The sequence below is a fragment of the Artemia franciscana genome, chromosome 20 (assembly GCF_032884065.1).
Source record: "Artemia franciscana chromosome 20, ASM3288406v1, whole genome shotgun sequence".
Taxonomy (NCBI): domain Eukaryota; kingdom Metazoa; phylum Arthropoda; class Branchiopoda; order Anostraca; family Artemiidae; genus Artemia; species Artemia franciscana.
The window spans coordinates 5,768,664-5,781,527 of record NC_088882.1 but is presented as its reverse complement, the minus strand read 5'-3'; the positions used below and the strand labels follow the sequence as shown (position 1 = coordinate 5,781,527).

The window sequence follows — 12,864 nt, the reverse complement described above, 5'->3', positions numbered from 1 at the left end:
GTTTATTTATTTGTTGTTTTTTTTTGTTTTTTTTTCCCCAGGGGTTATCGTATCAACCCACTAGTCCTAAATGTCGACAGAGGGCTCATTATAACGAAAATTAAAAGTTCTAGTGCCCTTTTTAAGTGACCAAGAAAATTGAAGGGCACCTAGGCCCCCTCCCGCGCTCATTTTTCCCAAAGTCACCAGATAAAAATTCTGAGATAGCCGTTTTATTCAACATAGTCGAAAAACCTAATAACTATGTCTTTGGGGATGACTTACTCCCCCACAGTCCCCGTGGGAGGGGCTGCAAGTTGCAAACTTTGACCAGTGTTTACACATAGTAATGGTTATTGGGAAGTGTACATACGCTTTCAGGGGGATTTTTGTGGTTGGGGAGAGGGGTTGAAGGGAGGGGGTTATGCGGGGAAAACTTTCTGTCGAGGAATTTGTCGTGGGGGAAGAAAATTTCTATGAAGGGGGTGTAGAATTTTTAGCATTTTTTAAAAAAAGAATGAAAAATAAATATGAATTTTTTTCAACTGAAAGTAAGAAGCAGCATTAAAACTTAAAACGAACAGAAATGATTATGCATACGATTGGGTTCACCTCCTCCTAATACCTTGCTCTTTACGCTAAAATAGTTTTATTAATTTCAACTATTTATTCTACGGCCTCTGTGATTCAGGGGTAATTTTAAGGAATTGGAACAAAATTTAAGCTTTAGTGTAAAGAGCGAGGTATTGACGAGGGGGTGAACCCCCTCATATACGTAATAAAAACACGAATATACAAGTTCGTTACGTAAATTAATTCGCAAGTTACGTATATTTTTACTGATAAAAGCGTTAACAAGAAATTAAAAGTTTTAGTGCCCTCATTCAGTGATCAAAAAACTGAAGGACACCTAGGCTCCCTCCCATGCACATATTCCCCCAAAGTCACCGGATCAAAATTTTGAGATGGCCATTCTGTTCAACCTAGTCAAAAACCTAATAACTATGTCTTTCGGGATGATTTAATCCCCCACAGTCCCCGGGGGAGGGGCTGCAATTTACAAACTTGTTTTGACCACTGTTTACATATAGTAATGGATATTATGAAGTGTACAGACGTTTTTGGGGGTACTTTTTCGCGTTTGGGTGGGGGTAGATCGGGGGGAGGGGGTTACGTGGGAAGATCTTTCCATGGAAGAATTTGCCATGATTGAAGAGAATTTCCATGAAGAGGGCGCAGAATTTTCTAGTATTATTTAAAAAAAACAATGGGAAAATAAATAAAAAAATTTCAACTGGAAGAAATGAGCAGCATTAAAACTTAAAACAAACACAAAATATTACATATATAAGGGGGGTTTCTCTCCTCCACAATACCTAGCTCTTTACGCTAAAGGATTTTTAGTAATTTCAACTATTTATTCTACGGTCTTTGTGATTCAGCGGTCATTCTTAAAGATTTGGGACAAAATTCAAGCTTTAGTGTAAACAGTGAGATATTGACGAGGCGGTGAACTCCGTCGTATGCGTAATGAAATGCACAAATATAGAATATTCGTTACGTAAGTTAATTCGTAAGGTACGTATGTTTATTGCTAAGAAAAATGTTCGTTAAAAAAAATGAAAAATCTAGTTGCATTTTTAAGTTACCAACAATTGGAGGGCAACTAGGCCTCCTCCCCACCCCTTTTTTATCAAAACCGTCCGATCAAAATTATGAGAAATCTATATAGCAAAAAAAAGCAAATTTCGTTTTAATTATTAATGTGCGGTGAGGCAAAATCAAAACATGGATTAATTCAAAATTGTTCAGAAATTAAATAAAAAAACATGTTTTTGTAATTGCAAGTAAGGAGCAACATTAAAACTTAAAACGAACAGAAATTATTCCGAATATGAAAGGGGTTGTCCCCCCTCAACGCCTCGCTCTTTACGCTAAAGTTTTTATTGTTCTAAAAAGTAGAATTCTGACAAATAGTCAAACTTTAGCGTAAAGAGTGGGGTGTTTCAAATATTTCAAATCTTTTCAAATGGAATTAATTCCTGCTAACTTCAACTATGGTTTTATGTTTAACTCTCAGTGTTTTGTTTCTGTTTCTAAGAAATTCAATTCTCTGGGCAATTAAGAAGAAAATAAAATATTAAAAAAGAATAAAAAGTTTTAGTGAGACAATAAAAAACAAAATCAAAATATTGTCGGTACTAGTGTAATAAAAGTCTAACTATTATGACTTCAATGCAAAAAAAAAGAACTAAAACTAAGTTTAAGCAAACACATAAAGATGGTGTGAAAATAAGGGTAGAATACAAAAGCCACATAAAAACAAAATAAAAGCAAATAGAGAGCTCACATCCAAATAAAGATGAGCATAGTATAATGTAAAGCCAAAGATAGCAAACATCCTACATTACCCCACCTTGTGCATTTTGAATTTTAAATTGAAGTACTATTTTGGATTTATTTAGATTTTAAGTTTCTTTCGTTTGAAATTTCACTTTCGTATAGCCTCTGTGTTTCAAACACCAAAAACAAGAAGAACAATAGGGAATTTTTTAAGACAGTGGGAAACAAATTAGAATGAATATTTCGGCCCTATGTCCAAGGGCCGTCCTCAGCAATACAAATAAGAAAAAACAACTTACAAGTGGATAAAAGAAAATGATTTAAAAACACGTTTTCAATGCCAGCCTAGCTTTTATCGCTGCTGATCTTATAGGTCCATTTGTGACTATTTGTGACAAATATTAAAAAAGAATAAAAAGTTTTAGTGAGACAATAAAAAACAAAATCAAAAAATTTTCGGTACTAGTGTAATAAAAGTCTAACTATTATGACTTCAATGCAAAAAAAAAGAACTAAAACTAAGTTTAAGCAAACACATAAAGATGGTGTGAAAATAAGGGTAGAATACAAAAGCCACATAAAAACAAAATAAAAGCAAATAGAGAGCTCACATCCAAATAAAGATGAGCATAGTATAATGTAAAGCCAAAGATAGCAAACATCCTACATTGCCCCACCTTGTGCATTTTGAATTTTAAATTGAAGTACTATTTTGAATTTATTTAGATTTTAAGTTTCTTTCGTTTGAAATTTCACTTTCGTATAGCCCCTGTGTTTCAAACACCAAAAACAAGAAGAACAATAGGGATTTTTTTTAAGACAGTGGGAAACAAATTAGAATGAATATTTCGGCCCTATGTCCAAGGGCCGTCCTCAGCAATACAAATAAGAAAAAACAACTTACAAGTGGATAAAAGAAAATGATTTAAAAACACGTTTTCAATGCCAGCCTAGCTTTTATCGCTGCTGATCTTATAGGTCTATTTGTGACAGGTTCTGTGTTAATATCTATTGTTTTTTATAATATTTCGTAAGGTCATTTTTAGTTAAATTTGTGTATAGAGCATTCAGTGAATATTCTACTAAATCCCTATTTAAGGAAATATTATTATCAATCCTAAGTCTGATTTCAATTGCTTCTCGAACTACTTGCTTTATGCATAGATCATTGCTAATAATGGCGGATTCTTCAAAAAGTATTTTGTGGCTAGGATTTTCGAAAACATGACTGCTTAAAGCAGAATCAAAAGAAACAGAAGCAATATTACAATTCAGGGCTTTGGTGATATCATCTTTATGTTGTTGTAGGCATTTCTCGAAATTCTGGTGGGTTCTCCCTATATATAATTTGCCACAGTCGCATGGTATTTGATAGACACTTCTTTGGCGAGTAACTGGAGTCTTATCTTTACCAGAATTTAGGATATTTATGATTTTCAAATTATTGGTAAATACAACATTCAGATTATTTTGTGTGCATACTTTTTTTTTAAGATTTCTAGTGATTTTTGGGATATATGGGAGGTAAATTATGTTTTGGGGCTTATCGGGATTCTCACATGGTAAATTATCGTTGATTTTATGGGAGTGTTTTTTTCACTCTACGATTAATTGTATTATTAATATATAAAAGAGGATACCCATTTCCAAAAAGTATGTACCTGATAAAGTCTAGTTCAGCTGTGATGTAGGAATCAGAAAAAATGTTTGGGGCACGATCGACGAGAGATATTACGACACCTCTTTTAATTTGTGGGGGGTAGTTGATAAAATGTAAATTTCTATTGTTTTCTGTTTGTTTTCTGTAAATAGTAAAATTGAGTTCATCTAGATTACGAATAATTAGAACATCTAGGAATGATATTTTATTTGCAATTTCAATTTAATTCCTAGCACATGTATTAAGATGATCTAAAAAAAAAAAAACTAAATTCATTTTCCCCGTAGTTCCAAAGTGAAATTACGTCATCCATGTAACGTCCCCAAAAGATATGTTTCAAAAAATATGAATTTAATGTCCAATTTTCAATATGCTCTACATAAATATTCGCCAGTAACCCGGAGAGAGGCGCACCCATGGGTAAGCCATTTATTTGTTCTTCGAAAGAATTACAGAATTGGAATCAGGGACATACTTTTTGGAAATGGGTATCCTCTATTATTCATTAATAATACAATTAACCGTAGAGTGAAAAGACACTCCCATAAAATCAACGATAATTTACCATGTAAGAATCCCGATAAGCCACAAAACATAATTTACCTCCAATATATCCCAAAAATCTCTAGAAATCTTAAAAAAGTATGCACACAAAATAATCTGTATGCTGTATTTACCAATAATTTGAAAATCATAAATTTCCCAAGTTCTGGTAAAGATAAGACTCCAGTTACTCGCCAAAGAGGTGTCTATCAAATACCATGTGACTGTACGGATTAATAATTACTTACGATTAATAATAATAATATTTCCTTAAATAGAGATTTAGGAGAATATTCACTGAATGCTTTATACACAAATTTAATTTAAAATGACCTTACGAAATATTATAAAAAACCGATAGATATTAACACAGAACCTGTCAAAAATAGACCTATAAGAATCAGCAGCGAAAAAGCTAGACTGGCATTAAAAACGTGTTTTAAATCATTGTCTTTCATTTCAATGAATTGCCTCGTTTCATAACAATTTATTTATCAGTCCTGGTTGAACTTCGCTGAGGTAAGGATGCTGGGATTGTTTTGAAAAACTGTTCATTTTAGTTTTATTGATTTTATCCTCTTGCAAGTTGTTTTTCTTATTTGTGTTGCTGAGGACAGCCATTGAACATAGGGCCGAAATATTCATTCTAATTTGTTTCCCACCGTCTTAAAAAAATTCCCTATTGTTCTTCTTGTTTTTGGTGTTTGTGATGGAAAGGCAGTGCGGTCTTCGTCGTTAATTACGCCTTTGTGTTTCTTTATTATTTTTTTTTTCCCACCTTTTCTATTTGTCTGTTGTGAAATTTTTTTTTAGTCTGTTTTTACATTAATAAAAACTTCCAAATGTGAAGCCTAATTATTTCAACTTGTAGTGGTATCGATAAAAAGTTGCTGTTATTTATTACTGCAATAAAAACATATTTTTCCTGTTTTTTGATTTTGTTTTATTTGTAATAGAAAGGCAGTGTAGTCTAAAAAAGTTCTTATTTTATGTGCATCATTACATTTACAAAACAGTTATTATTCTAAAAATTCTTCAAGAAAATCTACTGTGAAAGATTGAAGATAAGGCGTTTTTGCTAAAAGTATCTTAAAGTTCCTCCAACTTCTAAGCTTTTTTCCAATTTTTCTTACAATTTTTGTTTATTTTCTTCTCCCGAGGGAACTGAACTTGCTCATTTGATTTCTTTAAAAAATGTAATTTTTTAGTTTAGGTAGCTGGAAGCAATTTCAATCACAGCACCATAATATGTAAGCGAAATAGATGGAAGCAAAATTCATTGCAGCAGAGTAACTGGTAAGTACAATAGCTGGGAAAAACCTCTATTGCAGCACAGCAGCTGGTAAGAACAGTAGCTAGAAACAATATTGATTGTATCACAGTAATTAATAAGCACAATAGCTGGAAGAAATGTCCCTTGCAGCTCAGTAACTGGTAAATACTTTAGATGGAAGAAACTTCCACTGCAGCACAGTAGCTGGTAAGAACAGTAGCTAGAAGCAATATTGATTGTATCACAGTAATTAATAAGCACAATAGCTGGAACAAATGTCCCTTGCAGCTCAGTAACTGGTAAATACTTTAGATGGAAGAAACTTCCACTGCAGCACAGTAGCTGGTAAGCACAATATCTTGAAGTAGTATTCATTGCAGCATAGTAGCTAGTAAGCGCAATAGCTGGAGTAAACATCCATTGCAGCAGAGTAACTGATATAAGCTAGGAGAAATATTCTTTGCAGCACAGAACTGGTAAGGACAATAGCTGGAAGAAAGACCCATCTCAGGAAAGTAATTGGTAAGCACAATAGCCGAAAGCAACATCGATTGCACCTCAGATGTTAAATAATTAATTTGTATTCATTTTTGATTCCGAAAACTACAGAAAACTTTATTTTGCAAATCCAAACGTTGGTAAGGATACTGACTCCCTGACTAAAATGTTAAAATTTTGCACACAAGCTGTTTAATAAACTAGGCCGAGCAAAACACATTTTGAGTACATTTAGACACTGAATTACACTAGAGGACTTGATTACAGTCAAGTTAGCAAATGATATTTCGCTATTTCTTTCCACAAATTTTTGATAAAGTACCTATACTATGGTACTTTATGGCTCATATATTCTAAAACAACCATTAAACAGTGGTCACTGTAATTTTTCAGTTCTGCTGATCTGTGAATCAAATCTCCTTACAACTTGCATCTTATTTTTAATTTAAAGTTCCTAGTGGTCAATGTTACTTAAATTTTTTCCTCTCTAAATTTCAAAACTAAGTCCTCTAAATTGTTAGTTTGGTTTTGAGGAAACAGTCTAGTGTTTATTATAATTGAATTGTCCAACATAAGTATGTCCTAAGCAGGATCTAAGTTTAAATTTCTTTACTATAATTAGGATTTCCGTTTTGGTCTAGAAACTACATAAAGCAATATAGAAGTTAATAATTTATTTATGATGCTTATTTTGCGAGTTAAGTGCGTTAATTTTTAGCAAAGCCAGATTGCCTCATTATAGCTGATTTATTTTTAACGAAACTTTTTTGTGAATTTAATTGTTCAATAAATTGATCCATAACAGTCAAGTCAACCATATTTCTGATAAAGTCTAAACGTCGAAAGCTGGCTTTTTTAACAGTAAATAATTTTTTGGATTTTCAGCTAAAATCTTCAGGAACCTAAACGGAGTTCAGTTTTAATACCCAAGACCACCTAGAAGCTATTGAAGACCTAGTTACCTAGTCCATCTTTGTTAAGAATTCCGAACTCCGTCAGCGAATTTTCCAACTTCCTCAAGAGACCAGGCACTACTACTACTACTACTACTACTAATAATAATAATAACTCATTGCAGCACGAAGCCGCCTGAGCCCAACACAGCTACGCAAGCTCCTCCTCCAACCCAATCTATTTAAAGCCTCCCTCTTTACACCCTCCCAGAAATCTCCCATTTTCTTTAAATCTTTATTTATGACATCCTCCCAACCCAAACAAGGATGACCTGCTTTCCGTGTAGCCCCAGATGGTTGGCCAAAAAGGACAATCTTCGGTAATCTGTCATCCTTCATCCGTAGAACGTGGCCTAGCCATCTCAACCTTTCTTTCATTATAGCCCTCGAAAGCGGGATTGAACCACACTTTTCGTAAAGTGTGTTTCAATTCAAGCACTGACTCTACTAAATGATAGAAGCTACAAGAAGTAGCAACAATAAGAGAGATAAATGACCAGAATAGCTGTGACTGCATAGTATAAAACACTTTTAACTTTATTTTAATCAAGTTTAACCTCGAAGTTTTAAAGCCCTTGTATCCTCTCAGTCTGCAGCTTCTAACATCTTATAGATGGCAGTATGCAAAACTCAAGTGACGCGTAGAATTTGAAATTTTAACAAATTGACGGATGTTTATGATGAATTTGAAGCAATCCAAACTTTACGTAAATACTCAAGATTAAGAAGAAACCAGGAAAAAAAAAACTATGTAAAGCTCTAAAATTATTTTTGACACAACTGTTTGGCAGGCTTGATGATTGCCCATCCTACATAGAGAGGATAAACAGGCTAGTCTAGGTTCACAGAACCTGGTATTTTTTTTTATTACATTCAGCAATTTTAACTGGTTAAATGGAAAGTTATTTCTAATTATAATGGTTGTTTTCTGGCACTGTACCCCACTCCCACTAATGGTCCCAGATATAGGCTACACACAATTAGTATAAGCCTAGAAATTGGGTCTCTTTAGAGGAAAACTATACTTATGTCATAATATACATGGAACACATTTTGAATTTGCAGTAAAAGTCTAGTTTAGTGACTTTTGGCTATCTCAGAAAAGGGGTTAGCTTAGGAAAATGAAACTTTTCAGGGATGGGTTTAAATGCTAAAGTATGTCATAGGAAGGCATTTCAAAGTACTTACCTCCACTCCCCACCCTTCTAGAGGGTCCTGACCTTTAAAAATAAGTGTGTTATAAAAGTGAAACCTTGCAAAATAGATTCTCTGCTTGAACAAAGTACAACAAAATTGTTTTCAGCTTCACAACTTTGCTCAATCCCAATTCACAAGGTTTTAAAGATATACAAATATATTTCCCAAATTTTGAAAAAAAAACATTGACATGGCACAGAATTCCACTCAAATGACAGGAATTGCATTTTAAGAACTAAAGGCAGAGAAAAAGCAACTGGTAACTGAAAATGCAGGTAAAGTGTTGTTTTGTCAAAATTTCAATAGGTATACATCTGTCATTTAGGCAAATTTTAGGGCCCTCTAGGGGGAGAAGGAGTAAAGGTAGGTACTTGAAAATACCATCCCAGAATATGCTTTAGCCTGTAGACCCATCCCCAAAAGTTTCATTTCCAAGATAGCAAGAAGTCACTAAACTAGAATTTTACCAAATGTGCTTCTGTAACATTTTGAGTAATCAATAATTCATGGGAAAATACATAGGAAATATAGGCCTATGCTATAATTTTAATGTAGTTCATATAATTGACTTACCAATAAAGTAAACATACCACTCATTGCCTTTTTTTTATGTTTTTTACAAATATAATAATTGCTTCTACCACACATTCCAATTTAAGCACTTTTTACCTAAGCTAAATTAACCAAAACTAAGTTAAATTAACCTTAATATAAATAATTTTTGCACTGAGAAAATGTTGTATTATTTTGTTGAAAACAACCAAGAAAACAGCACTGAGAAAACATAGTATTATTTTTTTTTTGAAAACAACCAATAACTCATACCAATAAGAGCTCAAAAGTTTGTAGTTGGCCTAGAAGTGATTATAATATTTGTAAAGAACATAAAAAAAGCATCAAGTGGTATTTTCACTTTATTGGTTAGTCAATTATATGACTTGCAAAAAATGTACTGGCCTATAGTTTGGGCTAGGCTATATATTTGCCCTCTAGATAGGGGGGGTGGGGGTGGGGTGGGGTAAGCTATAATGGGAGTATCTACAATTTATCTTTATACTATGCCAGAATTGTTTTCTTATCATGTTTCTTTTTCAATAGCCTCAATTCTAGGTTTACACCCTTATCAATTCTTGCTTTATAATAAGCATAGGCAAATCCAGCAATACATTTTGAAGAGGGGGGGTGGGTATTTTTCGACTGAGGGATGGCAGTACTGGGTAAAAAGGAAAAATAAAGTTTTTAGGATACAAAATACATATCTTGAGACAACACTTTAAATATGTAAATATAATGTAAAATCAAGCCAACAATACAACAATAGCATGTTGATAATCATGAAGTTGGCTAACATTAAGAATCATGAGTTTCCTATAACAATTAACTGTATCATTTTCACCTCAGACAATTTCCTAATAGTCTAATGACTTTATTTTGTAAAACCTGAGCAGTGAACATGTTTAAAATTTGTATAAAATCCACTAGTCCATATCATACAACCATAAGAAATATAAGGTATAACAATAGAATGATAAAGAGTTAAAAGAGCAGAATAAGGTAACTGATTTCTCAGACACCAAGTCCTCTAGATACCTTAGCTGCCACCTGATCACTATGTGCTTTCTGACTTAGATTAAAGAATTCCCACTAAAATCAACTGGACTTTCTTTCTGACTAAACAACATAAAATGAGTTTTTAAAACATTCACTGACAAACAGCTAATCTTTGCAAAGACCCAAAACAGAACCTTGTAGAACACCACAATTTGTACAAAATTTATTAGATATAACATTACAAAACATACACGTATCAACCTACTAGTGGAGTATAGTATTCAAAGTCAGAAGTATACTGTATATAGCTTACTGCTGTTACTTTATTGATGGAGTTGTACACTTCAATGCTATTGGTATTATAAAAATAATACAGTTGCCAATGTCTCCCCCCAGGCATTTACGCCCCCAGAAAATACCCCTCCCCCTCCAGTAAATATTCCTCACCCCTGTGGAAAATAAGGCTATCCAAATTTGGGAATTTTATTTGAGTTTTTTTTCTGTTGGGGGAAGGAATTTTGGTACTTATGTATTATATGCCACTCACTCAAGTTTACACTGTGTAAAACTTGAGAACAAACTGGTTTCTTTGTTAGTTTCTTGTAGCTTAGCAGGAGACAGGACAAAGACAAGTGACAGAATGGATGAGAAATGCATAATTTGGGCTATATATTTACACATAGGGGGAGGGGGATAAAGTATTTGGACAGTTTGAATTCAGAAAACAATTCTTAGTTCATAATATGTAGAATAATTGTACCTAACACATTTTGCATGCAGACCTGCTATACTTTACCCCCCCCCCCTAATATGCAAATATATAGCCCAAATTTGTTTTTAAGAAACAAAGAAACTAACAAAGAAATTGGTTTGTTCTCAACTTTTAAACATTGTAAACTTGAGTGACTGGCATATAACACACAAGTACTGAAATTTTTCATGGAGAGAGAGAGGCAAATTTCCCTTTATTATTTAAAAACCATCAGAAATTAAATTACCTGAGAACTCACTTTTCTTCCAATGGTGCCTCCTAAAAAAACCTAGAAAAAAGAAAATATGATTAGTAATATACTAAAGACTATACTAAAATTTACTTGCCAAATATCTTACTTTTTCCTCCAATAGTGCCTCAAGAAAGAACCTAGAAAAAAGAAAATAGAATTAGTAATATACTAAAGAAAGTTGCTTGGAAATAGCAAAATTTACTTACCAAATATCCCACTTTTTCCCCCAAAAGTGCTTAAAGAAAGAACATAGAAAAAAGAAAATAAAATTGATAATATACTTAAGAAAGTTACTTTTGAATAGCAAAATTTACTTACCAAATATCTTACTTTTTCCTCCAATAGTACCTCGAGAGAGAACCTAGAAAAAAGAAAATAAAATTAATATGCTAAAGACAGTTACTTTGAAATAGCAAAATTTACTTACCAAATATCCTACAATTTCCTCCAAAAGTGCTTAAAGAAAGAACCTAGAAAAAAGAAAATAGAATTAATAATATACTAAAGACAGTTACTTTGAAATAGCAAAATTTACTTACCAAATATCCCACTTTTTCCTCCAATGGTTCTTCAAAAAAGAACCTAGAAAAAAGAATATAGAAATAATAATATACTAAAGACAGTTACTTTGAATTAGCAAAATTTTCTTACCAAATATCCCAGTTTTTCCTCCAATAATGCGTCGAGAAAGAACCTAAAAAAAGAGAATAAAATTAATAATATACTAAAGATAGTTACTCTGAAATAGCGAAATTTACTTACCAAAAATGCCGCTTTTTCCTCCAATAGTGCTTTGAAAAAGAACCTAGAAAAAAAAAAAATAGAATCAATAATATACTAAAGACAGTTACATTGAAATAGCAAAGTTTACTTACCAAATATCCCACTTTTTCCTCCAAAAGTGTTTAAAGAACCTAGAAAAAAGAAAATAGAATTAATAATATACTAAAGACAGTTATGGTACTTTGAAATAGCAAAATTTACTTACTAAATATCCCACTTTTTCCTCCAATGGTGCTTCAAGAAAGAACCTAGAAAAAAGAAAATAGAACTAATAATATACTAAAGACAGATACGGTACTTTGAATTAGGAAAATTTAATTAGCAAATATCGCAGTTTTTCCTCCAATAATGCGTCGAGAAAGAACCTAAAAAAAGAGAATAAAATTAATAATATACTAAAGACAGTTACTTTGAAATAGCGAAATTTACTTACCAAAAATGCCGCTTTTTCCTCCAATAGTGCTTTGAAAAAGAACCTAGAAAAAAAAAAATAGAATCAATAATATACTAAAGACAGTTACATTGAAATAGCAAAGTTTACTTACCAAATATCCCACTTTTTCCTCCAAAAGTGTTTAAAGAACCTAGAAAAAAGAAAATAGAATTAATAATATACTAAAGACAGTTATGGTACTTTGAAATAGCAAAATTTACTTACTAAATATCCCACTTTTTCCTCCAATGGTGCTTCAAGAAAGAACCTAGAAAAAAGAAAATAGAACTAATAATATACTAAAGACAGATACGGTACTTTGAATTAGGAAAGTTTAATTAGCAAATATCGCAGTTTTTCCTCCAATAATGCGTCGAGAAAGAACCTAAAAAAAGAGAATAAAATTAATAATATACTAAAGACAGTTACTTTGAAATAGCGAAATTTACTTACCAAAAATACCACTTTTTCCTCCAATAGTGCTTAAAGAAAGAACCTAGAAAAAGAAAATTGAATTAATAATATACTAAAGACAGTTACAGTACTTTGTAATAGCAAAATTTACTTACCAAATATCACACTTTTTCCTCCAATTTTGCTTCAAGAAAGAACCTAGAAAAAAGAATATAGAATTAATAATATACTAA

General features: G+C 32.4%; 2 protein-coding genes across 4 annotated transcripts in view; both read left to right on the top strand.

Moving 5' to 3' along the window:
• Nucleotides 1-12,864, top strand: part of LOC136040359 (PIH1 domain-containing protein 1-like) — a 491,267-nt gene that overhangs the window by 25,861 nt on the left and 452,542 nt on the right. The gene's annotated exons all lie outside the window — the stretch shown is intronic.
• LOC136040357 (calpain-5-like) overlaps nucleotides 7,868-12,864 on the top strand; it is a 144,487-nt gene continuing 139,490 nt past the window's right edge. Inside the window, exon 1 of one of the 3 annotated variants that reach the window (XM_065724605.1) lies at nucleotides 7,868-8,000. In XM_065724605.1, the coding sequence (XP_065580677.1) occupies nucleotides 7,999-8,000 (2 nt within the window). In that variant the 5' untranslated portion in view covers nucleotides 7,868-7,998. Of the gene's footprint in view, nucleotides 8,001-8,086; nucleotides 8,104-12,864 lie in introns of those variants that run through there. The other 2 variants (XM_065724604.1, XM_065724606.1) reach the window with 2 other exon arrangements.